The sequence below is a fragment of the Tenrec ecaudatus genome, chromosome X (genome assembly GCF_050624435.1).
Source record: "Tenrec ecaudatus isolate mTenEca1 chromosome X, mTenEca1.hap1, whole genome shotgun sequence".
NCBI classification, from domain to species: Eukaryota; Metazoa; Chordata; class Mammalia; order Afrosoricida; family Tenrecidae; genus Tenrec; species Tenrec ecaudatus.
The window spans coordinates 12,308,448-12,336,155 of NC_134548.1; the positions used below are offsets into that span (position 1 = coordinate 12,308,448).

Here is a 27,708-nt window from a genome sequence, read left to right on the forward strand (position 1 = left end):
CCCGGTGTGGGGAAAGAAGAGAAAATGGGCTCTGAGCCCCACATGGAGGCTTGAGACAGAAGATCAGAAAGCTTCGCCAGGCCTTTGTCAAGAGCCAGCCAAGTTTATTAAATTCCGCCTCCCCCCCCCCCCGCCCCCCCGCGCGCCCAGAGGCACTGCAAGCAGCGGGGAGCCGCTGAGGGGATCTTGGCAGAGAACGCCTGCAGTCCCCTCTGGGGAAGGTGGGTGACGAAGGGCAGTGATGGAAGTGGCCAGCAGGGGGCTGGCATTCTCTGTCTAGAAGAGGCCTTGCTCTCCGTCAGTACCTCGGCTCAACAGAGCTGCCGTTTGCTGTTGTAGCCAGTGACGTGGGAAGCATCCTGCCTATAGGATTGGAGGCTTTCTCCGTGCAGTTTTTTTCTACCCACTTTAAACTTCAGGTTCTAAATATCAGGAAAGCCAGGAAATACTGTGTGGAAACAGCAGGCAAAAGTTCTCTGGGCACTGCCGCCAGAGGCATCCAACGAGGAGGGAGGCAGGGAGCTGATTCGGGGCAGGTTGGCCCCTCAGCCCTCTTTCTGGTGGTGGTTTTTCGGTTGTTGTTAACTTATTGAATTGGGAGATACCTGGCATTGGTCACGTGAAGGCCCCAGCAGCTCCAGCCTCCAAATAGTCACAGACAGCATTGACGATCATAGTCTGCGTGCTCTGGGAGCATTTTTATTCTCGAAGAGAACGAGGCCAGCATAGACTTTATCCTCATCACCTCGCAACTGTCGGATTAAAAAGTGAAGAAGAGAGACTCAGGTGGGCAGGAATGGAGACGACGGCTCTCAATGACTGCTTCCTCCGAAACTTGGAATTGGACAGTTTGCTGCCCTGCAACGTCTCTAATCACAGTGCAGACTTCTCCGGGACCGATGACTGGTTCCACCCGGGCATCCTCTATGTCATTCCGGTGGTGTATGGCGTGATCATCCTGATAGGCCTCGTCGGCAACATCACCCTCATCAAGATCTTCTGTACGGTCAAGTCCATGCGCAACGTGCCCAACCTGTTCATCTCCAGCCTGGCCTTGGGAGACCTGCTCCTCCTGGTAACGTGTGCACCTGTGGATGCCAGCAGGTATGTGGCCGACAGATGGCTGTTTGGCAGGATTGGCTGCAAACTGATCCCCTTCATCCAGCTCACCTCGGTGGGGGTGTCCGTCTTCACACTTACGGCTCTCTCGGCAGACAGGTAAGTCCAGACGAAAAGTTACTGACTCTCTGAAGTGGTGGTAGGGGCGGCAGGAGGGGTGCCCCCACGTTGTGAAAGACTGTGGGCACAACGGGAAGTTTTACTCAGCCTCAGAGTCCCTTGCCAGGTATGTTTGTCCCCGGGATCACAGGGCGTAGAAGGAAAGAAAAGCAAGTGAATGCCAGGACAAAAGGAGACAAATGAGCCCGAAGTGTAAGAAAGACTGAAGTGAATTTTCTGTTGCTGAATTAATTTAGCATGAACCCTTCCTCCCACCGTCTTCCTCCCCGCACAATTCATGGACGGGTGAGAAACTCAAACACATCCCAGACGAGTTGAAACCTTAGGCGAAGATTTCTCAAAACCATTCGAAGCTTGGAGGCAACAGGAAAGACCCCTGGCATGTCTCCCTCGAGTTCTTCCTCCAGCAGGAGGCAGCAAGGGCAGAGGAGAAGCCACAGTTCTTTGGCATTCATTTGCCTCACTTGCTTGCACTCCTCTTAGCTGATTTTGCTCGGGGTTGTCTGAGATGGAAAGATGTGCATGCTACTATTTGGAAGTATCTCTGAGATCACTTCTCGTAGCCATTGGATTCCCCATTCCCCTGCAGAAACCCCCATTCAAGGCTGGGTTCTAATTTGAACATCTGTATCAGTGTGCTTCCATCTACAATGCTTTAAAGGGCTGAGGGGGGGGGGGGTGGAGGCGGGATTGGGTGCAGTATTTTATTCTGGTAATGAGTACATACTGGGGATGTAAAGTGTCATGGTGGGACCAGATGGCTTAGACATTCACATTTATTCACACTTCAAACTTCATACTGTAGTCTTTCAACCTCTATCAAGTGTCCATCGGGTTGAAAGCCCTGGCTGGAATTAACCAGGCAGGAAATCTTTGCAGGTCATTCGCACACATTGCCAGGGGGCCGTATCCCTCCCTGGTCGTTTAGGCCCTATGGAAATTGGGAACTGGAAGGAAGAGACTCCCAAACACTGCCTAGATGATGTGATCAAATTAAGAACAAATGGGTCCAACGAACCAGAGGCTGGTTCATTTTTTAATCTTCAAACCAAACTTAGGTAATGCTGCTGATACTGAAGACACTTGCAAGTTTCCATTGGGAGAGAACAGGCCCCGCATTTGTATACAGAAAAGTGCTGGGTTCTCCTTGTGGAGAGGCACAGAACAGTCCCCAGGTAATCCAGCTTTAGCCAGTCATGGACAAATAAAGACTGCGTTATCCGGGTTTGTAAGCATGTGTTCCTCCTACTGAGCTGCCCCAAGTCCACAGGGGAGTTTCACAGATAGAGAAGTAGCACACAATTGAGGTTTCTAGTCCCCACCCCACCCCTGGATCTCTTCCTTCACTCCACCTGCAAGCAACTCAAAAACACCCCAGCCCTCTCCCCTAGGTAGGGAGGATGGCAGGTAGTTTGGTGTGCTGAGTCCAGGCTGGCACGAGGGCTGTGTTTGGAGGGCACTGGCCAAGGGCACATTAGGATGAGGGTGATTTTCTGGGTGGGCCAAAGAGATTGCAGTTCTTGGCTGGAGTGGGCATGCACTGGGGCAGCTGGTAGTAGGGCTGGGAGGGAGGGAACTCTGCTCTGGAGTTACCAGGCACTGAGGGTTCCCCCTCTTCCAAAAGATGGAGGGAGCTCTCTCCAGAGTGCGGAGGCACCAATAAGTTCCCAGGGAGTTCATGGTTACTGTGTGCCCCTCCCCAGTTCAGAAAGTTCTGCTGGCTCCCCTAGAGAGAATGGGTTTTTTGTTTTGCTAAGGGTGAGAAAAGCTAATCACATGACTGACAGGCCGGAGTTCGCATCCACTGCCACAAGAAGGTTGACATGGAGCTACTTGAATAATGGAAGATGGTCCTTTTTTCTTTTATCTCATCTTTTAAGAACAATTGAATTCTTATAATGGCCTTTTGAGGTTAGCAAAATATATATGTGTATGTATATATGTATATATGTGTGTATGTATAAATACATATACATACTCATCGCCTTCAATTTCTGACTCATAACCACCCTATAACATAGGGTAGAACTGCGCCCATAGAGTTTTCTGGGCCGTGACTTTTTATGGAAGAAGACAACTGCATCCTTCACTCTCCTCTGGAGTGACAGTGGCTTGAGCTGCTGATCTTCCAGTTGGCAGAGCATAGTTAACCACTACAACACTAGGGCTCTTTGCATATATATATGATGGGGCTTCATTTTTTAAGTTCATAGAAAAGTGGAATGAAAGATAATGGGAACATTTTAATGAACTTGTTGGAACCTCCTCATCCGTGTATAGATAGACATAAGGAACCCTGGTGGTGCAAGGCTGAATCACTTAACTGCTAACCAAAAGATTGGTAGTTCAAATTCCCCCAGCAGTGCTGAGGGCAAAAGACCTGGCAATCTGTCCCTGTAGATATAACAGCCAAGACAAGCCTCTGTGGCTGTTCTGCTCTGTCACCTGTGCTCACTAGGATTTGGAATTGACTTCATGGCACACAATATATAGGTAATACTTAGATTATTTCTTATAAGCAAAGCCCAATCTCTATATAGTAAGCTCTACATAACAGCAGAAACACCACCCAAATGGACATACAGAATAACTCCAGCACCCCACCCCCACCCCAGCCCTGGAGTTTCTCTTGTGCCCCTGCTCAATTAATACCTTCATCCTCTGATTTCTTTTTTTATATATATAGAGAGATAGGGTTTATTCAGCAAGAAGAATAGAACAGCTAATTAGCCCACACAGCCGTGCAGAGGGTTCAGTCTCCATCCTCTGATTTCTGTCACACATTATTTGACTAGGTCTTTAATATCCTGTAAATGGAGTCATCTAGCAAGTACTCCTTTGTGTCTACTTTTTGGGGCTTACCTAGATCTGTGATGCTCCTCTTTCTTGGTGTACATAGTTATGGTTTATTCCTTTTTGATGGTTGTGTAGTATTCCATGGTGTGACTAGGCCTCAGTTTCTTGACTTATATTGGTGCATTTTGCTTGTTTCTACTTTGAGGTTGATAATCACCTGCTGTGGGCATTCTTAAGCATGCCATTTGTGGGGACATACATGCTCCTGTTGCTTGGGAGTGGAGTCCCTGGGACATGTTGCTGGGTACTGTCCAGTCAATTTTGACTCGCGTGACAGTGTAGAAGTGCTCCATATAGTTTTCTTGGATGTTTCTCTACATTATCCCCATTTTACAGCTGAGGATACTTTGTAACCAGTGAGACATCCGGAAGAGCCCTCATGCAATAGTGGTTATGAGTTGGACTGCTAACCTCAAGGTCAGCATTTTGAAACCACCAACTGATCCATGGGCGAAAAAGGAGGCCTTCTACTCCTGTAAAGAGTTACAGTTTTAGAAACCCCTGGGGACAGTTCTATTTTGTCCTATAGAGTGGATACGAGGCAGAATCAGCTCAATGACAGTGAATTTAGCTTTGTTTTGTTGTTGTTTTCCTACAGAGCAGCTGGTTGGTTTGAATTGCAGACCTTGAGATTAGAAGCCCAACTAGTAATCAACTACACCACCAGAGCCCTTTCTAGCATATGTACAGTTAGTATATAGTGTCAAATAGCAGTTTGAGCCCACCCAGAGGTACCACAGATGGAAGATCTGGAAATAGGCTTCTGAAAAAAACAAACAACAACCAATAATAACAGCCATTGAAAATCACCTGGAGCACAGTTCTACACTGACACGCAGGGGGTTGCCTCAAGGGCAGTAATACTGTAAGCATTCTAGTTTTCCCACTTCTTAGCCAACAAATGGCATTGCCACTAAAATAAAAAAATTGCCCCTTAAGTAAGTGTGTTGTTAAAATCTCTTTTTCCAAGTGCAAGCGAGCCAAAATCAGGATCGAGGCAGGAGTTAAGCACTTGTGGGAGAGCAGCAAGGTATAGATTAGGTGAATGGTCTGTGTTTTTCCCTACTGGAATAATTTTGCTAGGCTTTTCATCTCGTGGGCAAAACAAAAGGAAATTCTTGTAGAAATACTCACCCAGATTGTCTCTCCCCCTCCTTCCCTCTTTCCCTTCTTCCTTCCCTTCCTGTTTTTTTGAGTGCTGCTGGGAAATTCTGGTGGCTAGTGATTAGGCATTGGGCTGCTAACTGCAAGGTTCTCAATTTGAAACCATCAGTTACTCTGTGGGAGAAAGACAGTCTCAGGAACTCACAGGGGCAGTTCTACCTTGTCCTATAGGGTCACTTATGAGTCACCATCAACTCGATGACAATAAGTTTGGTTGTTTGGGGGGGAACAACTCACTATAATGCAAATATTATACATTATGAAACTACAGACATGTTTATGACTACTGTTTGATATTTTTCTTTGTTTATTTTGTCACGTGGCCCAAACTCAAACCAAACCTAAAGCCATTGGGTTGATTCTGACTCAGAGAGATCCAATTGGACAGGGAAGAAGTTCCCCTTTGGGTTTTGAGAATTTGAAGAAGAAAAAGAAACAGAAGAAGAAGAAGAAGAAGAAGAAGAAGAAGAAGAAGAAGAAGAAGAAGAAGAAGAAGAAGAAGAAGAAGAAGAAGAAAGTTCTTTACGGGAGTAGACAGCCTTATTTTTCCAATTGGAGCGGTTGGTGGGTTGAAACCGCTGACTTTGTTAGCAGTTCTGTATGTTTTTAAAAGTCTGGAGTCAATATTTGTCTATTAGGAGATCTTGCATTAAAAAATATATATATACAGATTTGTGGCTCCTTTGATGAAATTGGGAAGCCAGGTAGCACCAGACCTTCCATTTACCCTGTGATTGCCAGTTTCCTTTAGACAGGCCAGATTGTCTCCCCTCCTCCTCAGTCCCACGAGACTCTGTCACTCCTTGGTGTCATCTGCCCAGCACTGAAGATCCCATCCCTTCTCTCATGCTGTCAAGAACATGGTGAATGTGAAATGCTTTATAGCATTGGTGTTGGTGTTCTTCACAACTCTTTCGATATGGGAATAAAGTCATAGACACCCAATAAATATCTGTCACTTATTTCATTATCAACCAACCATTGGCAGAGCATTAGCAGAGTGTTGGTTTGTGTATCTTTGTTTTTCATTACCAAGAGAAACATCAGATGATCTTTGGCGACTTACCTTGTTCCACATGGCATGCATTTGACAGAATGTAAGACAGTCAACCACACTGAATGGTCATCGGAACCATACTAACGGCCACTGGGTTCGATTCTGACTTAAAGTGACCCTGTATAGAGTTTCCAAGTCTATAGAATTTTATGAGAACATAAAGCCTTCTTTATCTCATAGAAAGGTTGGTGGGTTTGAACAGCTGGTCTTACTCTTAAGAGTCCAATGATTACATGGCAGCAACACCAGGGCTCTTTGAACCATACAGGAACTAGAGGGAAATGTTAAAATATATAGATGCCTAGACCACATCCCCTGTCTACTGAGTCAGTCTCTGAGGTATTTGTGGGTGAGTAGTGATCACCACCCAGCCTAGCCCCTTACTGGCTGTCCAGCAAAGCCAGTTCTTGTCCCAAACTCCTTCCTGCAGTTCTCTCTTCACTCAGATACATTGAATCATTGTCAACATTAAAAGGCTATCAAGTTTCTGGACAAGTTCATACTGCTACCGCAATGTCAAAGGAATACTGCAAAGCAGTCCCAGCAACCAGACTTGTGGGACTCACATGACTGACCAATGGCAGGTCTTCATGCAAGTCCCATCCTTGTTGACCCCCTACCCACCCTCTCCCTCTCTCTGCAGCTACCTTGACCCAGTAAACCTCTCCTTCCTTGCTCATGCTGTGTCCTCTGACACTCACCAACTACTAGCTACTAGCTAACTACTCCACGAAAAAGAGATGTTTCCATCAAGCTGAGAGCCCCAAATCCCACTGTGGGGCAGTTGTACTCTGTTGTGATACTGTGATCTGTCGTCTAGAGTTGCTATGAGTCAGACCCAACTAGATGGCCCACAACCCCAGCAACTTCTCATCCCACATAGTGTGAGCTTGGAATAGGATCAACAGACCTGCATTCTAGGCCTCATTTCCCTGGCATTACCACCTGTGTCAGAGAACATGATCAAGATGTTTTCTTCTCGGACCTCAGCTTAATGATCTTAGGTGCATCCCTTTTTATCTGTCATCTAGCCTATTGTTCAGAGTATGTCTCAACCTTTACCCAGCCCCTAACTTGGACCATTCAAGAATAAATTTAATGGCCCTCTTCTAAATATGGAACTGATGATCTCAGCCATTATTTGGCAACGAGTTGTGCAGTACATTGTGACATATTTTCTAGCTATTTTAAAGTATTTCATGCATTTGTCCTTTTTTTCAGTCCCTCATATGGTTATACTTTAACTTCCTAGGTGGACTCCTTTATTTTGTATACCTGTGTTAGGTTTTGGGGCTGTACAGGCCAATTGTGTAGCAGGTACAGAGAGTTCTCCCAGCTCTCCTCTCCCGCGACACTGTTTCTCCTATTACTAACATCTTCCATCCCCGAGGCCCATTTCTTACAATGGACACATCACTGTGTGTTGTAAATTTCCAGGTGTTCTGACAAATACATGATGTCGTGGGTGCATATTACGCCATCATCTAGGATAGTTGCATCGTGCTAAAAATGTCCTGTGCTCCACCTACTCATCCCTCTATCCTAAAGCAGCTTCTGGTCTTGGTACAGTCTCTATGGTTTTCCAGAATGCCATATCGTTGGAGTCATACAGTATGCAGGTTTCTCAGACTTTGGGAAGAGTATTAAGTGCTAAGGAAAGAGGTTTTACATCTATACTCACATCTTTCCCATGGTTCCTTGTAACAACTATGTGATCAATTAATATTGGTTGATTAAAACTATGGCTACTTAAAGTATACTATTCTCCTTATTCTCATTGTTTCCCTTCTTTGGGGGACTCATCTGAAAGCATGCTTTAACAATGTATTATGTAGCTTGCCTGTTTTGTATCTGTTCCTCTATATTAGCCTTTAATTACCTGGGAAAAGGACCCAAACAAACCAAAACAAAAGTATAATATTTGAGTCAGTAAGTTTATTTGGAGTATGAATCGATGGATGGATGGATACATGGAAGAGTAATTGGGTGAGTGGATGAGTGAATGCATGGATTAGTGAACAGATGGATAGACAGAGAGGGGAATGATTGGATAACTCAGTAGCCATGTGTTGTTGGTGGTCACTATTGGAGAGCGCAGATAGAGAGCATTCCAGTCATCACAAACATTTCTAGTGGGTAGTGCTTAAGAACATGCGCTATTGGAAGCCATCTGCAGGTGAAGAAGGAGAAAACTAAGGAACCCAGTACAATTGCCGGTCACAGGCTTAGGGGATTTCAGCATCTCATCAGTGAAGTATTGAGATCAGTAGAATCCACGAGGAGTCTGGTTTTCAGCTCGGCCTCATGAACTTCAGCCTGATCTTTCCATTCTCTATTGCAGACCCTCTTCCATCTGCCAGCCTATCTTTGTAGCCTCCTCTCCCAAGACATACCAGAGTTGACATTACTTTAGCCCCGCCCTTCTTCTCATTGCCTCCCACATGCCCCACCAGACTTCACCTGTTCTGACAGCTGGGCACTTTTCTCTTCATCTATCCCAATCCTAGGAAACCTAGTACAAGCCCCTCCTCCACGATGAAGCATATCCTATCATTTGCTTTCATTGATCTTTCCCCTTCCTGAGACACTTCCTGTACTGTTTATTAAATACCAAATCTATCCAGACTTGTATTACTAGGTCCTTTTCGATAGATGTGTTTTCTATTTCCTTAATGATACAAGCAGCTCCTGACACTCAGCCCCACGCCTCTCACCTAGGAAGAAGACAGTAACTCCCGCTTGGCTGATATTTGAGCAGTGGGGAAATGATAAAGCCCAGAGGCTAGAAATCAAAGTCATTCAAAGTTCATGGAGTCCTAAGACCTCTGCTGACACAGAGACCAAAAGAGATGATGGGATCTGACCTGATCACAATGAATTCAGAGTATAATTCAAGTCCCAATTCTTCCAGGGCAACTGGAAATTTCTTCTCAGAAGCCATCATAACACCCAGTCTGATTCCCTTTCTCTTTTGTGGAGAGTGAACAACTGAGCCCAACTCCTACTGCTCTGAAGGAAGATACTTTGCGGGACTCAGAGTTTCCAAAGGCTCTTCTGTTCTAGAAGCTTCTTTCCTTCACTGATCTCAAGGAGGTGTCGACTCCTTGCTCACAGGAGAAGAGATGTCATTGCATTTCTTGTAAAGCCTCCTTCCGGCTGAGCCTTCTGTTGGCACAGTTTACGTGAACGACCAGGTTCTGCCTTTCCTGTATTATGATTCTTCTGAAACACGTGCTGCCAGGGAACGGCACAGCTGCCGAAAGGCTTGGAGGACAGGTGCAAGGGAAGTGGGGTTTCCCAGCACGGCGAGTGCCACAGAGGAGGACAAGGGCAGGCGGCACAGAACTCTGACCTTGTCTCTCACACGGTGTCTTTTAAAGTGCTGGGATTTTATATGACTAATTAAGTATCATTTTGAGCAACTTCATGTGCACAGAGGCAAAAAGGCACAAGGCTGATCGTGCAATACAGAAACATAGCCTGAAAGCATTCCCTGGTGAGGTTTTTTGAGCTGTGCTTGTCAATAACATCCTTTGGAAATAGACTACATTTGCATTTTTACACTTGTAAATCCTCCTGCTGTGCAGAGTTTGCATAAATTCCCTCTTAATTAAAACACATGTTTTGCAGAATAAAAGGGGAAAATGGTCTCCTTTGCTCTTTTCTCTCAGCATTGACTGGATGGCAGTGAGTTTGCTTCAGTAACTGAAGGTAGAAGGGTTTTTGTAGTTTGCAATCATCTTTGAAGCATCTGATATTCGTCAACAGATAGAAGGGTTCAATTGGCCTGGGGAACCCGTCAGTGGCTGCTAGCTTTTCATGATGTGTACTCATTCAATGTGACCGCCTCCAAGAAGCTAAGTCTTGGCCAGTTGATAGAAAGGACTGACCACCACTGTCCCATCAAAGACCAGAGGACTTGAATCATGAAGGTGGCAAAGAAGATTAAGCGGACCGTGGATGGCCAGGAGAAGAAACACATTGGTCTCGGAGGAAGTACTGTCAGCATGTTCTTTAGAAGCAAGGATGGCGAGACTTCCGTACTTTGGACATGGCATTGGAAGGGACCAGTCCCTGGAGAAGAACGTCAGGCTTGGCAATGCACAGGGCCAGGGAAAAGAGGAAGACCCTCAACAAGATGGATTGACGCAGTGACTGCAACAATGGACTTCAACACACCAATGGTTGTGAAGATGGTGAAGGACGAGGCCGTGCTTCATTCTGTTGTCCATACAGTTGGTTTGAGACGGAACCAACTTGCTAGTACCGTACGTGACAGCTTGTTCAGGTTTATTGAGGTACACTTTACATCCAGGCAATTTTACTGGTACATTTCTATGAATTTGGAGAAACTAATATACTCATGCAACCACTACCACAATCAAGATGTAGAACATTTCCAACCAAACATTCTCCCATGTTTCTTTGCAGTCTGTCTTTTGTCTCCACGCACAGCTCCTAGCACCCACTCGTCTTTGCTCTCAGCTGCCCCATGAAAGCCACCCTGTAGGAGATCCGTCTTGGAGCTTGTTGATTTTTGGCAACTCGTGTTGTTGTCTGCATCCCTGGTCCTTTCGTGTTTGTTGCTAAGCAATCATTCATTGGATGGTTATCCATCTGGCAGTTAATGGACATTTTTGAGTGATTGTGAATAAAGTTGCCAGAAACATTCACATAACAGGTTTTGTATGCCTATGTACGTTCGTTTTTCTTGAGGAAATATTATCTGGTATTTTTGTGAGTTGTTCTTGTTCATTTGGTGGCTTCCTTGTTTCTTGTCTGTTAGAATAGATGCTTTAGTAATAGTTTTTAAAAGGCAGAAGGTTATGTCATTCACTACTATATTCTCTGCAACTGGAACAGTCCTTAACCTGTACCATGTGTTCAGGGAATGTTTGTTCTAAACATGACTCCATTAAGGGAGGGATAAAGGAACGGGTGGGTTCTGGGAGGTCTCCCTTGCAGAGCCTGGATGCTGGGTTGTGGACCAGGTGGGCCATTTCTTTTGATGATTAGCAGAGTGACTGCAGCTGAATAGTGGTTCCGATCCTGGATGCCCAGAGCATGTCCAGGTTTAGCAAGACCTGTTTAGAGGTACCCTTAAAGAGAGATAAATAAATAAAACCGATGACTGCGAATTAGGCAGAGAAGAGAATATTTGAATGTATTTGGAATTCCTATGTTACATTTCTAAACCACAATGCATTTACCAATTTAAATACACTGGAAAATTCCTCAAACCTCACAAATTCCAGAAAAACAATGTAAGGTCTATCCATTAACCCTGACTGGCCTGTATAAGGCCTAAAATTTATCTTGGTGATAGCTTCTTTTGTCTCCTCTACAATCGACAATTTGGTGATATCCTTTCCTGTAGGGACCACTGAAGTAGACCTGGAAGTGTAATGGGTTAAGAGTTGGGCTGTTAACTCCAAGGATGGCCATTAAGCACAAACCACTCCTGAGGAGAAAAATGACTCAATAGTACAGCTGCTGAAACCCTCAGACGCACTTCTACTCTGTCCGACAGGGTAGCTGCAGTGAGAATTGACTCAATGGCAGTGGGCCTTTGAGTTTTAGGAAAATTAGAAAGGTTAGTCAATCTCCCAGCACGGTTGCTTACAATTAGCTTTTTATTAATAAGCAGTTTGAACAGTTTCTTGCTGTTCTGGAACCCATTATTGGCAATACTGTTTAATGGTTTAGGATTGTGATCAACTTTGAGAAAACCACTGTCGAGTCCCTTTCCGGTCTGGGTGGTAAAATTGCACAGCATTTCAAGTTTTCTTGGGCCTTGGGTAATCTTACGTGCACATTCTTCTGATGACACTGATTAACCTGTTGGTCATGGCTGTCTTTACGAGTTTTGTGTTATCTTGTGTGTATGCATACCACATATGACCTCTCATAGATGGATTTGCTATTTGTAATTCAGCTACAGGTTTGTGCCATGGAAACACAGATAGTCTGGAAGATTCTATTTTGTTTGATTCCCATCTAAACGGAGAACAAAATGTATGATATGCTTAGAATAGTGGTGCTGTATTAGCAAGAATATTCCTAACTGGAGAAGACTGACTTGCATTTTCTTAAACATCAATGAATAGCAATTTTCTACTTATACTTTTATATGTCTAATTATAGGGAATATTTTCATCAAAGCGCTGTGGGACATGTTCTTATCATGATACATCTGATGCCAGAATCTACCAATTTGGGTCATGATGTCTAGTGAGTTAGCGCAGTGGTCAGTGGTAGTATTCCTGGAAGCAGAAAGTCATTCTTACATTAGGGCACTGGATAATAACTATATATGGAAGTGGCTGCAAGCAACACACTCCTCCCCCTGAGACCTAAATAAAATATCTTCTCCTCGGAACGTCCTTCTGGCCAGGGGACCAACATGTGGAATGAAAGGAAGTCTGACAGAAGGTCAAGATAAGACCATAACTGATCATGTTTAGAATATTTTATCTTTGGGAATTACACAGCAAAAACATATAAACACACAAGCACATGTATAGGATCCTCCCAAGTTCTTGAGAGACATCTATACCCATGAGATGCCCGCCTGGTCCTATCATTCTAAATCACACCTTCTGAAATGAACTTTTAACAAAGTTCCCCATGTAACTCTAGCCCTAGGGGATAGGGGAGGAGGGCACTGTTATTGATCAGTTGCCATCATTTACAACCTTTCAAAAATAGGTGTTATTAAATGATCTACTCATTGTAATGTAAAGACCAACATAATATGTCCAGGCCATTTGCTCACTGCAGAGAAGATGACAAGAATCAGGAAGCAGATGCTGGGTACCCCAATTTGTGGTCTCAGGGCAATTTACTTCAGTACCACTACCATAAAATCCTTGGGTGGCATAAGTTGTCTGTTCTCAATGGCTAACCTAAACGTTGGTGTTGCTAGGAGTTGGAATCGGGTCAATGGCAACTAACAACACTACCCACTACCATCCTGCCAAGAGCCACTCACCTGTCTCCTCTGAGTGACCATGGTAGTCTCCCTTCTGGACTGCCTCCTGCTTGTCCATGAATGAGATGAGTTTACTGCTGCTATAGGGAGGTACGTCAAAAAGTACTGCTCCAAATCACAGAAAGCTTTCTTAACCTGAAACATCAAAATATGAAACTGTTGTTTCTTGATATAGCCCCCATAAAAGTCTACACATTTCTGAAGATTCTTCCCCCATCTCTATAACCATTCCTGAAGATTTTTTCTCTCTTCATTTGATATCATGTCAAAATGGCCATTTGGGCATCCGGAAGGGGTTCAAATGGTATTCCCTTGAGATGCTCCTGGGGCTTTAAAAGAAGTCTGAAGGGGCAAGGTCAAGGCTGTCTGGTGGATGGGCTAAGGTTGCCCCCAGGAACTTCTCCTACCCTCAAAGATTGAGCAAGTGCATTGTCATGATGGAGCTGGGAAATGTTTCACCGAATCTTTTCCTCAGCAAAGCAAGTTTCCATTTTCTTTACACACCTTCCTAGTAAGCCTCCATGGTTGTTCCATGTCTTTCTAGAATATCTATCAAAGTAACTCTTTTGGAGATTCCCAAACTATCAGTCACTATTACCTTTTAAAATGGATCTCTCTGCCTTGCACTGCACTGGCCCAGCAGATCCCCTCGAACGCCACTGTTTGGATTGGACATTGACTCTGAACGTACCCTAAGGAGTTTCAGACCCGAGTACCACTGATTTTTTTTTTACAGTCACTTTGTTTGGAATAAACCTCATTTTGTTTTGCACAAACCTGTACATGTATGAGCTGTAACCCTAGTAACAATACTTCATGACATACCCTTGTATGAATAATGATCGCTCACATCTATCACTTTAAATGTGCTAGGCATGCTGCTAAGGATTTGAGATGGGCTGTTTTAATTTGTTCTTCCTCGTAGGCATGTTATGATCCCGATTTTCCAGATGAGGAAATTGGACCTTGAAAGGTTAGATATTTGGTCACAGACCATATAGCTAGCAATCTAGGCAGTGCCAACAATAAACTGAGACATCCTTCTCCCAAAGTCTTGACTCATAACTACTGAGCTATATCACCTCTCTTATAATTGGACTCTTTAGTATATTTTACTTAACACAATTACTGACATACTTGGATTGAAAGCTGCCATATTATCTTGGGGGCTTTTTTTTTTAATTGGTCTTCCTTATTTCATTCCCCCCTTTCCTTATTACCTTCGGTTAAGAAAATACTTTCATTTTTTCTCTTTGCCTCCTCCCCTGAGTTCATTCATTTTAACATTCTTGCTCTTTTTAACATTCTTTCAGGGACTACTCTAGAGCTCACACCATGCCCTCTCGACTTATCGGAATCAACCATAAACTAACTAGAACTTGCCTACTTTTCAGAAAATGCAAGGAAAAGAAACCCACCGCGGCAGCATCACTGCCGACTCTGTAGGGTTTGGGAGACTGAATCGTTACAGGAGCAGGCCATGCCATCTTTCTGTAGAGCAGCCACCGGTGGGTCTGCAGTGAGCACAGTAAGGACAGTTGACATTCATTTTTCCTTCCTTCTGCCTTTTGTTCCCCTTCCTAGAAGGAGTCGCTGGGTGGTACAAATACTTAAGTGCTTGACATCTCTTTGAAAGGTGAGTGGTTTGAACCCACCCAGAGCAGCAGCCTTGGAACAAAAGCATGAGGGGCCACAGCCATTAGAACCTGTATGGGGCGCAGGCCTACTTGGACACAGTGGGGCGGCCATAAGACGAAATTGACTAGACGGCAACTAGTTGGCATTGCTGATGTGTTTTCATTCTTTGTATTTGAAATCTCACAAGACATTGTTTGTTCCATAGCATATATGCATTTCAGTCCCACTCATATTTACTTTTCTATTGCTCTCCACTCCTTCCTGCATCTCTGGGCTTCATCTGTGATCACTTGACTTCCACCCAAAGACCTTTCTTCAGTGTTACTTCAAATGATAGTACCTCCTCTGGGGTTTCATTTGTCTGCAGTGCTTTTTATTTTCTCTCAGTTTTAAAGAGGGTTTTCTCTGGGCACAGACTTTCTGAGTTGATAGTTTTCTTTTCAGCTCTTTGAAGTTGCCACTTACTGTCCTCTGACTTTCTCTGGTTCTGTGATCTCAGATGTCCACTTTATTACCGCTCCTTTAAAACATGTATGTGTGTGTGTGTGTGTGTGTGTGTGTTTCCTTTGGCAGATCTTAAGATTTTTCTGGTTTATCTTTGGATCTCAAGACTATTACTGTGATGTACCTAAGTGTGAGTTGCCTTGTATTTTTCCTGCCTATGGGCGTAGCATATCTTCAGTCTGACCTGAGAGATTTGAGTCCATTTTGGAGCATTCCCAACCATGACAAGGCCAAATGTTACCTCAACCATTCCCTTTTTCTTCATCTTCTTTGTCGTTTTCTACAGATAAGTGGAATAGCTGCAAGATAAGTAAGAGCTTTTCAAGTTGCTTCCCTGTGGGTCATTTTTGTTTTTAATTTCATACCAGAGTCTGATTTCTGTTACTGAGAAATCTTTTTCTGATCATTTTATTAGGGGCTTGTACAATTCTTATCACAACCCATGCACCCATCCATTGTGTCAAGCACATTTGTACATTTGTTGCCCTCATCATTCTCAAAACGTTTGCATTCTGCTTGAGCCCTCAATATCAGCTCCTCATTTCCCCCCTCTCTCCCCCTCCCCCTCCCTCATGAACCCTTCATCATTCATAAATTATTATTATTTTGTCATATCTTACACTGTTGAACACAAGTTCATTTCTTTTTAGGTTTGCTGTTTGAAATGAACTTGTATGTTACCAAAGACTCCGAGTCCACTTCAGTTTTACTTTTCCTACTTTTCTGAATGAAATGAACATGGTTTCATTTCATCGTGTCTACATGTCCCATAAAATTTAGACTCCTTTTTCTGTATTTTTCATCCTTTTAAAAATTTTTCTCGCTGTACTTCACTCTGTTCATTTTCTTCTTAGTTTTCATTTTACGAATCCTTTCTTCAGCTGTGTCTAGTCTGTGTGTGAACTTTCCCTTTAATTCTTAGTTTTATATGTTACAGTTCTAGAATTGCCATTTGGTGACATCCTGTCATGCAAGTTCTTGAAATTATATATATTACATATGTAATATATAAATTATATATACACGATATAATGTCAAGAACATACATATATATCCAATCAATTTTAAATCCATCTTGAATATCTCTAAATTCTAACATCAAGCACTTCTACAAGTCTATTCCCATTATGTTTTCCTTCTCTTGGATTTTGGCCATATTGTCCTGTCTCATGGTCTGTCAGGTAATGCTTGCTTGAATGCCAGGTTTCAGTTATGAAAGTTGTAGTTATTTTGAGGCCATGGAATGACGCTCTTCCCAAAAACATAGCACTTGCTTTTTGTAGGCAAGTGAGTAATGACAGCGCATCTACCCAATTCGTAATGGAGTAAGTAGATTGGAGGCTGGGCTCCAACTTTTGTGAGCATCATTCCATTTCTGGCTTCTGTTGGGCAGCTCAACTGCAAGCCAGGGATGTTGACTTGGCCGTCTCTCCTTGAGGGACCTTGAGTTCCATTTATTGTTCCTCTTCCTCCTGAATCTTCTGGAAGCCCTGCTCATCTCTCACTTGAAATGTGGCAAATGCCTCAGGGGAAAGTTACTTGGAATAACATCTTCACCTCTTTCACCTTCTTTCCAGGATTTTGGCTCTTTCAATCCTTCAGGAAGGTGGTATTTCTCTGGGGTTTTCCAAATGAGTTTCTAATTTGTATTTCAGAAGGGTTGAGTTACAACCTACTAATGTACCATAATCAGAAGTGGGAACTCTTCTCCCAGCAGTCTTAAAAAGACCTGAGCTGCTGCCCTGAAGGGACAACATATCGCTGTGACTGACAGAACAGTGCAGAACGACCAACCCAGACCTGCGGGATCAGCATCCAGTGCCTCAAATAATTTGAACAATTTTGAGTTCGAAGGAAGTGAGCTCTGGCCAACCTCAGAATTGAGGAAGTCAGGAACTCAGCTGATGACTTCAGTGGGGGGACACTGCCAAGTGTCTGGGTACATCACATCAAAGCCTCTGGGATCTTTAAAAGAGGCCTGGACTCTAAGCCCCAATAAGTAGGAGCCAGAGCTGGCATTGAGTTCGGCAATGATGGATAGCAGCTGAAATTTCATGGGAAGGAAAGAGCCCAAATGTTCCTAAGGTATAAATCTTTAAACTTTATTCCTTATTACATTTCAGTTTTGTTTTGTGCTCAGGCCAGGTGGCTGGTAGTGGTAGATTAAAAATAAAAGCAGTGGAGAAAAAAATTAAGAAATTTGGCATTCAAGGAAAGTTTTTTTTCCCTGTGTGAGGAGAATTTATTGTGACCAGAATTTATTGACAGTAATATGTCCATGTGATTTAATTCTTTTTGCTGTCTCCATAGAAATAGAATAGTAACAGTTTCCCTTAAGTTCAAGGTTTCTTTTCTTCCTATGGCAGTGGTGGTTTTGAATCGAGCCAGGTAATTTCCTACCAGAGGAAGGTATGAAATAATGGGAAGTATTTAAAACAGAATTTAAATATAATGGAAAATTGAGTAAAAAACAAAATTACAGTAACTTCCCCCTGAAAATATGGGAAGCCCTGGTTTTCGAAAACATAATCAAAACAGATTTGTTGAAGTTCATGCTGTTTCTCTTTGTCTCTCTTTCCACTTTAAATAATCGGAACCATCACCAAACAGCAGGTCCAGCTGAATCTGGTCTCGCGTCTCTTCTAGACTGTCAACAGAGGCACAATTAAAGCTTGAGAGAATGGTTAGAGGTACCTTGACTTGGGATTTTTAAAGGCCGAAACATCTGAAGTGCAATCTGTAGGCACTGATCACTTGGATGACAGGAGCCCTGGTGATGCGAATGAGTTGCACACTTGACTGCTGACCACAAGGGCAGCAGTTGGAGCCCACCAGCCACTCAGAGGAAGAGAGGTGACTCTTTCTGCTCCCCTAAGGATTTCAAATCTGGAAACCCACAACCGTAGTTCTACTTTGTCCTAGAGGGTTGCTATGAATTAGCACTGACTTGATGGCAGCGAGTGAGTGAGTGACTTTTGGCCCTGGTGATCTAGATTCTGGTCTTGGTAATCTGTTAACTAGCTTGGGGACTTCTGAGTTACCATTTTATTTTATGTTCATAAGTGAAGGATATAGGACCTGATGACTTTTACCTTTTAGATGGCATTTTAAAAAAATTGCTTTAATACCAACTCTGACTCACGGTGACCTCATGTGCATCAGAATAGAACCATGCTCCAAAGTTTTCAAAGGTTGATTTTTTTTTTGAAGTAGATTATCAGGCCCTTCTTCCAAGGTGCCTCTGGGGGAATTAGAACTTCTAACCTGTATGTTATCAGACAAGTGTGTTAACCATTTGGATCACTCAGAGCCTCTTTATACATTTAGTAATAGATGAAATAGATGAATATTTGTATAAAACTCTCTTTCCTTGTTTGTTCTGCTGTGGTGGTGGTGGTGGTAGTAAGGTGCTATCAAGCCAATTTTAAATTCACAGTGACCCCAGGTGACAAAGTAGACGTGCACCATAGGGTTTTCTAAGCTGTAATCTACTTTGTCATTGAAAATGTTTCTTTCTTTCTTAAAAACCAGTGTTATTGGGTCATAATCCACATATCTTACAAGTCAATAGCTTGATCACATCAAGAAGGGGTATACGATCATCACCCCAGTCCTTTTTAGAACATTTTCTTCTTTGTTGCACTCTTCATTTATTAGCTCCTCATTTCCCTCCAACCTCCTCTGCCATACCCCAAGGAACCCTTCATCCCATTCCTGTCTCTGTAGATTCACCAATCCTGGATTTCATATACCAAAAATCATTAGAAAAACCCAACCCAAAGAAAGAAAAAAAAACAACAGTCCAGCAACAATAGCCAAGTCAAATAGAGAAAAACCTTAATGACAAGAAAGCAGAAAACATCAGAAACTAGAACAACTTTACAATAGATCAAAAGGGAGATTGAATAACAAAGGGTTACATTTTAACCTAACTCTACCTACTAGAACCTTCTCTACAGTGCCCTCTGTCTGACAACAAGGCTATTCACACCCCTCAACTATGGTCAGAAGGAATTCACCAGAGGCTAAATCTATGGATGGACCTTGCAAATGGCTTCCACTATCATGCATAGCCTTCTGTAAAGCAGGTGTTCACAGTTTAGCTCTAATACCCTTCTGTCCTTCAGATTTGGATTGCATTATTACACTCTTTGAACCACACAGTCTGGTGTACATCTTTCATGTGAACTTAGTTGGTGTCTCAATTAGATGGATGTTTGCTTGAGGACAAGCCTTTAAAGACCCCTATGCTATTCTTTCTGATTTCCTGGAAGCATGTAGTCTCTTCACCACACTTTGCCATAGAACCCATATCTACAGGGATCTCTTCATGAGAGCAAGCGTCAACCACGGCCATGTCATAATAACTAATTGGTCTTAGATGGGGACTAGAATTAAGAGCAAGCCCCAAATCCACTCATCTGTCCATGATTTATATATGTCATTTCATATTAGAGAACATTATCGATCATCTCCTTGAAGCATGAGGTAATTCTACTGATAGTGTCATTAATTTAGTCAATGGTATGGAATTTAAAACATCATTGAGAAATGATCATTATACAAATCTAGGCTGGCTAGGAATCCCAATAAAAATTATTGACTTGTACAGATTAAACTCTTAAGTGTCTGGACACTGTTTACGTAAACAATGGGGGTTGGTGATAAGGCAAAACATTCAATAATATTCATCGACAGTGGCAGAACAAGGCCTATCGGGTTCATACAAACCTTAATAAAGCAAGGATGACATTAAAATAGTAAGAATATGGGCCACCATTCATTGGGCACCCTCAAGGCAGGAGGTCTGATACAAAGTCCAATGACTGCCAGATCTGTGTCCTTGTGATCACAGTCACCTGCCCCTTCTTACACTATGGAGGTTCAACCATAAGTCCAAGGGCTACGGGTGAATTTAAGGCAGATCCCACTTCACTTGGTGGGGTTTCCACATTGAGTCCTTCTGGTGTGGCTTATGTAAGCTATAATCTTTATGGGAAATCACCCGGGCTTGCTCCCGGAGAGCCTCTCGGTGATTTTGAACTGCTAATCACATAGTCAGCAGCTGAGCCATTGTACTTCCATGGCTCCTTTGCCTGGAACAGTATTTTTTATGCTGACCTAGTATCATCTACCAAAAAGGGACGACTGTGTATTTGTAATAGCATGGCATGACCTTGTGAGGGCTTTCCATGAATGCATCTTGTTTTCCCCAACCTGACTTTGAATCCTTAGTAATCCGGGACTCTTGTATCCGTATTGCCAAGCAGTGCCAAGCAGAGTTATCCCATAGGTATTTCAATGTGCCGCTGAGAAATTGACTAGGGATCCTGAGGGCTGAGTGTAAGACCAGCGACAGGGGTCAGTGGCCCATTGTCTTCATTAACCTGAATTAAGAAGCCCACCTGACAGTTCTTTGTGAGATGTAAATCAGGCTTACCTCTGTTTAAAGAAGGATCCAATGGCTCAGATGTGGAAAAGGCAGAGAACAATGGAAGAAATCATAGTCAGGTGAACACACTCACCCAGTGTACATGGGCCAGTGTGTAGGAAAACTTTTCTGCAAAGGGCCACACCTAGTAACACTTTTAGATTTCTTGAGCCAGACAGTCTTTGTCATAACCCCTCATCTCTGAAAGAAAGCAGCCATAGATGATAGATCATCCGTAAACAAATGGCGGGGTTGTGTGTCAATAAAACTTTATTTATAGACACTGACATTTGAATTTTATATACTTTTCATGTGTCCCCAAATAGTATTCTTCTCTTGTTTTTTGTCAACCATGAAAAAATGTGAGACCCATTCTTACCTTGAGGACCACATAGAAATAGGCAGATGGCCCAATTTGAGAGCCCTGAGATGCAGGTGAGTGATGTGAGACTAAGTAGGACTAAGTAGATTTTGAGACCAAGTTCTAAGATAGCAACAGGCATTATTTATAGTGAGGTGAAGTGCAAGTGTGTGTTAACTAACTAACTATAAAATCAAACCCAATGCCATCGAGCCAATCTCAAGGCATAGCCGCCCTACATAGGGTTTCCAAGACAGTACACTTATATGGGAGCAGATAGCTGGTGAGTTGGAACCATGAACTTTGCAATTAACAGTTCAACTCTCACATGACATCTTCTGCACCTCCTCCCCCCACCCCACACCCCAAAAATCTGTCTGTAGAAAACCCAGTGGAGCACTGTTATACTCTGACACACATGGTCACCATAACTTGGGATAGAGTCATTGGCAATGGTTTTGTTATTTAATGTTAAGTGTAGGTTTCACTTTCCAAAACCCAGACCAAACTCACTGCTAACTCATCACGGATACCCCCCTGCATTTCTGAGACTATAACTGTTTACGGCAGTGGAAAGTCTAATATTTCTCCTGAGGAGCTTCTGACTGCAGCCCAACCCATCACCACCCCACCCGCACTCACTTTGTAAAGAACCATCAAGGTGATTTCTAAAGTAGTTGTACCATGAGCCATTCCCACCAGCAAAGGATGGAGTGAATATCTTGGGTGGTTCTATTGCTCACTGGGGAAGTAAAGCCACAAATAGATAAAAAAATATGCCATCCTTCTCCCCAGCCCCTTTTAATTGTTTCACCCTTATGCAGTAGCTCTGCTTCCCCTAAGGACTTTTCATCCTCAAAATAAAACTCACTGTCATCGAGTGGATTATGACTCATGGGGCATAGTGGGCTACGAGTTGGGCCTCTACGTGCAAGGCCAGCAGTTAGAAACCATCAGTAGCTTTATCACCAAGGGAGAAGGATGAGGTGTCTTATTCCTGTAAAGATTTACAGTCTTGGAAACCCACTGTTCTAGTTTGCCCTAGTGGTTTGCTATAAGTCTTTTCATCATAGGCTCGTGCAAACAAATTGCGGTAAAGTTATTAAAAAGGGAGGATTGTGCACTTCTTCCCTTCTCTGTGTCAATTCCTCTGGGCTTTAAATGAAAATTCCTTTGACATCCCCCTACTATCATGGCGCCAGTTCAACCTCAAATATCCTGCCAGACCTCAAAAATCCTGCTAGACGATGTGGGTGGATTGGTACAGACAAGAGCTTTTGATACCTGGATTCCAGGATAGATTAAACCCTCAGAAACAGTAACGGAGTAACAATTCCATGAGGGTATGGGAAAGGAGGGTGGATAGGAATGAAGGAGGTAAAAGGAACTAACAGCAATGATGGATGTATAACCCTCCCTCAAGCGGAACGAATAACAGAACTGTGGGATGGTGTAAGATATGAAAAATAATAGTAAACTCTAATAATATATAATATATTAAAGGTTCATGAAGGTGGTAGAGTGGAGGAGGGAGGGAACAAAGATCATTTAAATCTCATACTGGACAACTGTTAGAAATAGGTTCAGGGACTCATATGCCACAGTGAGATTGTTGAACTTCAGTGATAACAATGATTATTAGGATGGTGCAGGCCTTGGCAGTATTTCATTCTAGTGTACATACGGGTTGCTGTGGGTGAGAAGGGACTCAACGGCACCTAACCACACATTTTGGAGAGTGAAAGAAAAAGATCATGCATTTTATTAAGATCATTTAGAAATTCTAATTTTATTATTTATTTCCAAGATTTCTTTTTATGTCTGTATGTATAACCAAAAAAAAAAACAACCAAAAAAAAAAAACAACCAACCAAACTCACTGCCATTGAGTAAATGCCAACTCATAGGGCTGGGTAGAACTGCCCCTTATCATTATATATATATATATATATATATATATATATATATATATATATATATATATATATATATATATATATATAGAGAGAGAGAGAGAGAGAGAGAGAGAGAGAGAGAGAGAGAGATAGAGAAGAGGGGAAAGGGAACTGACAGCAATGATGGATGTATAACCCAGATACACACACACACACACACATATATATATATAATTTCCCTTACTATTTTATATAATGTTGTTTACTGGAACAGGGGAATTTTTCTGTAGCGGACTCTTGATGCCCCTTGCCCCCTGTAGTCCTTGGAACACTCTGGGGTTTGCATCAGACATTGGTTTCCCAGGATTTCTCTGCCTGAGTGGGTTGTCTGGCCAAGGGAGGGCTTGGGGTGGGTTGATTGCTTTGTCATGTGCCCTTTTGAATCATTTCTCACTCATAGTGAACCCATGTGACAGAATAGCACTGCTACGCGGGTTTCCTCAGCTGTCAGGATTATGGAGCAGATTGCCAGGTCTTCCTCCCTTGAAATCACTGTGTGAGTTTGAACCACCAACCTTTTGCTTAGCAGATGAGCGCGTAACCATGGTACCACCATGATTCCCTGGACAGGCAAGAGTGCTTAGGAATAAAGACTCGATGGACTCTTCCTCAAGTGAAAAAGAGTGGGAGGTGGTGGGTAATCATTCCGGCCTCCTTCCATCCATTTCCTATCTCACTACACTACTCTCTCCCTATGCTTCCTGGTAACTCCGCCTAAAGAAACCATTTTTATTGATGGCTACCATCTACTCAGTTCTGAATTAGGGCAACCTTATGACAACAGAACTAAACATTGTTATCCTCACAATCATTTGCACATTTGATCCCATTGCTCTAGTTATTGTGTCAGTCCATCTCACTGAGGGTCTCCTTCACCCTCATTGGCCTTCTACTGCACCCACCATGACTTCCTCCCCAAGCAGTCTATCCCTTCCGACAGTGTTCAAAGCTAGCGAGTTGATTAATGTTCTGTTGTGATCAAGAGGCCTTTCTACCAAGTCTGGAAGCTCCACGGAATCATGTTCACCATGGAGGCAATACACGCACCACCACAAGAGAGGACACTTATATGAACTCCCGAGATCCTTGTCTCAGGGTGTCCTTAGGGATGAATGAAAGTGATGGTTCCCTGGTGGTGCGTGCCCTTTGTGTTTGGCTGATAACCAAAGAGCTTGATTCTGGAAAAAGCAGATCTATTGCTCTGCTTCTACGAAAACAACAAGCAAAAACCTACGGAGCAGTTCTACTCTGTAACACATGAGGTCAGTTAAGTCACAAATCATCATCATTCACAACCACAATAACACTCTCAGCAACAGAGTCTGTTATCCCCTTATCCCCAGAGCAGGGGCGGTGCTGCTCTGTCTTTATGATGTTTCCACCCCCTCTTTCAGTGACCTTTATATGCCCTGAAGCAGAGTATATGCAGGCTGTGTCTAAGTGTAATCTATAAATGGGAGTTAGAACCTTTTTTCAAACTTTTTGGCTCAGAAAATGCTGAAAAGGCTTAGGAAGTTGTACATATCTGTCCTTCCCTCTATAGCATTTCTGAGGACTAGCTTATGAACAGCTTGTGCCAGAATGTTTGCACACCTATGGAAATTGAACTAGAAAGCTACCAACCTTTGTCATTCACCCAGAGAATCCCCTTTCTAAGGCTCCCTTACTGGGTCCCCAAGGAGTTTTGGAAGGAGATTACCATGTGCTGAAACGCATTCCTAACTCAAGGGTCATTGGTCAGCCAACTCATGCTAAAGTGCCAAAAGATGTCCAACAAGCGACTGCATGTCTCTTCTGATTTCATCCCTAAGCTTCTACCATTCCTCATGTGCCTTCTCTGCTGAAAGCTTCTTGGTGTCACTGGATCTTTCTGTAGCGTCACTGCAGTGAGTTGCTTTTAGAACATCGCTGATGCATTTTTTACCTTGGCTCCAATGTTTCGTTCAGTTGCCCCTTTCTCCCCATCTTTGAGGCCCTGAAGCCTAATGTATTAAACAGTCCCGACCTCACCCTATACTTCAGGCTGTGGAGGAACTTCAGGATGCACCTATGGTGGTGACAGGAGAGTCTATCTAATAGCCTCAAGGTGTATTGGAAGGGAACTTGGGGTCTCCCGAGAGCACACTCTTTATAGCAGGTTCGGAGCAGATCTTATGATCATTTTTGTCCTTAAGTCCAGCACCAGGAAGTTAATGTAGCCTGGTCATCCTCAGGCCCATCATGATAGGAGGTAATTCTGCCTGGTGGAACGCTCAGGGAGAACCTGCATGTGTTCAAAATCTGATGGCCTTGATGAGGTCTTTAACCTGTAATGATATCCTTTAACCTTGATGAGTCTTGCCTATAGACCAAACCCATTGTTCTGTAGTCAATACTGACTCACAGAGACCCTATGGGACAGAGGAAAACTGTCCTAAAGATTTTGACATATTTCTCCCACTGACTAGCTGGTGGGGTTTAACTACTGACCTTTTTGGTTAACAGCAGAGAACTTACAGACTGTGCTGCCAGCTCTCCTTCATATGTAAAAGAGCAATAATACCAGTACCTATCACATTAGTAGCTACCACAATGTACTCTGGACGTGTTGTCAAGAGACACCAGTTCCTGGAGAAGAACATCATGCTTGATAAAGCAGAGAGGTAGCAAAAAAGAGGCAGGCCCTCAACAAGATGGATTGACACCATGGCTGGAGCAATGGATTCAAACATAACAATCATGAGCATGGGGCAGGACTGGCCAGGGAGTTTTTTTTTATTCTGTTGTGAATAGGGTCTCTGTGAGTCAGAACCAACCCAACAGCACTTAACAATACTAATAGGAGGTATTATCCCCCCCCCAAAAAAAAACCCCAAACTCCTTAGGGAGGAGCTTTCTTAGTATGCATTTTTTCCCACTAGGCGAGCATCCAGTAACTCACTCTGAGTTAGTGCACCCAGTGGCGTCACCTGGTAAGGTTCTCTCTGGTCACAGTGAAATTTTTGTAAAAGCAGTTTTGCTCGAGCCTAATTTTTTTGTGATGGCTGGCTTCAGAGAACAGCATGCAGCTGTGACATTTTGTTTCCTGCTTGGGAATAATGCTGCAGATACTGTTGTGATATGAACATAGCTTACAAAGACAGTGCTATGGGAAAAACTCACGTGTATGAGTGGTTTTCTCATTTCATAAAAGGTGAAATGTTGGTTCATGACAAACCTCGTTCTGGACATCAGTCAACTTCCTGAACAAGCAAAAATGTTGGCTTATAATACATTGGGTATTCATTCCCCAGGTCAGACTCTTCATCAAGCATTCTATTTAAAGGTTGTGAGAAGAATGTGAGACCAAAGAAAACCCTGCTTGATTTGTGGCAAATAGGAAACTGCTTTTGCCATCACAACAATGCACCTGCTCACGCAGCCATCTCAGTACACCAGTTTTTGGCAAAAAAAAACCCAGCAGGCCTATCTTGCCTCACATACCTCACTCACCTGGCCTCACTTTATACAACCTCTTTTTGTTTTTGCAAATGAAGAGGGGCATGAAATGACAGCGATTTGACAATGGAATGAGGCAAAGAAAAAATGAGGGAGGTGCTGTCAGCCAGCCACACACACATGCAGCATTTTTCAAAATGTTTCCGAGAATGGAATTTCAGATTTGACAAATGTATTAAGTGTAATGGAGAGTATTTTGAAGGTGGCGAGGTTGTTTTGTGAAAAATAAATACATAGCTTTAGAGGGGAATTTTTTTGTTTTGTTTTTTGGGTACCCCTTCATATGTATTATCCAAACTGAGGCTCACTCCTCACTGAATCCAAGTCAGAATATCCCTTATCATGCACCTCTGAGGCAGACTGAGAGGGAGTCCCACTCTGAAGAAAGCTCAACAAGGGTGCCCCCACTCTTAGCCATTTGTCCAGCTGATAGTGCAGCTTCACAGACTCATTTCTGTTTGTACTTGATCTCCTTTTAATTAAACCTCCCCAAGCAGACAGGTGGCTTAAACAAATCCCTACCAAAGCAAAACCAAATCAAACAAAAAGCCACAGACCATAGAGGATACTAAAATGATAAATCCCAGATTACAACGGGAATACAACTAGAGGGCATTTCTCAGGTACCTGGTATAAGGTACTAATCAGATGTGATGTACAAAATTATATTACACTTATTAGAAGGTTTTTCTGATGACAGAAAGCGTTTCACTGCCATTGAGCTGATTCCAACTGATAGCAATCCTGTGAGTACCTGAGACGACTGTCACTCTTTATGGGAGTAGAAAGCCTCATCTTTCTCCAAGTGGCTGGTGGCTTTGAACTGTTTACTTCATAATCCACTGTGCCACCAAAGCTCCAGAAAGAGCTTCCTGTTAATAAAATATATAAACTGTTATTTAAAAATGCTTGTTTTTCTAGAGCTCATCTTTGTAAAACTCTACATGTTAGTGCAAATGTTCTTCCCAATTGATTTATGAGCTCCCATATATTTCCCTCACAGGAGCCTTGGTGGCATAGTGGACTATGCATTGA

At 43.1% G+C, this 27,708-nt stretch overlaps 1 protein-coding gene across 1 annotated transcript in view; it reads left to right on the plus strand.

The window, feature by feature from the left end:
• The first annotated feature begins 444 nt into the window (after positions 1-444).
• Positions 445-27,708, plus strand: part of GRPR (gastrin releasing peptide receptor) — a 46,055-nt gene continuing 18,791 nt past the window's right edge. Inside the window, exon 1 of the mRNA XM_075539201.1 lies at positions 445-1,218. Coding sequence (XP_075395316.1) covers positions 797-1,218 — 422 coding nt within the window. The 5' untranslated portion in view covers positions 445-796. The remainder of the gene's footprint in view (positions 1,219-27,708) is intronic.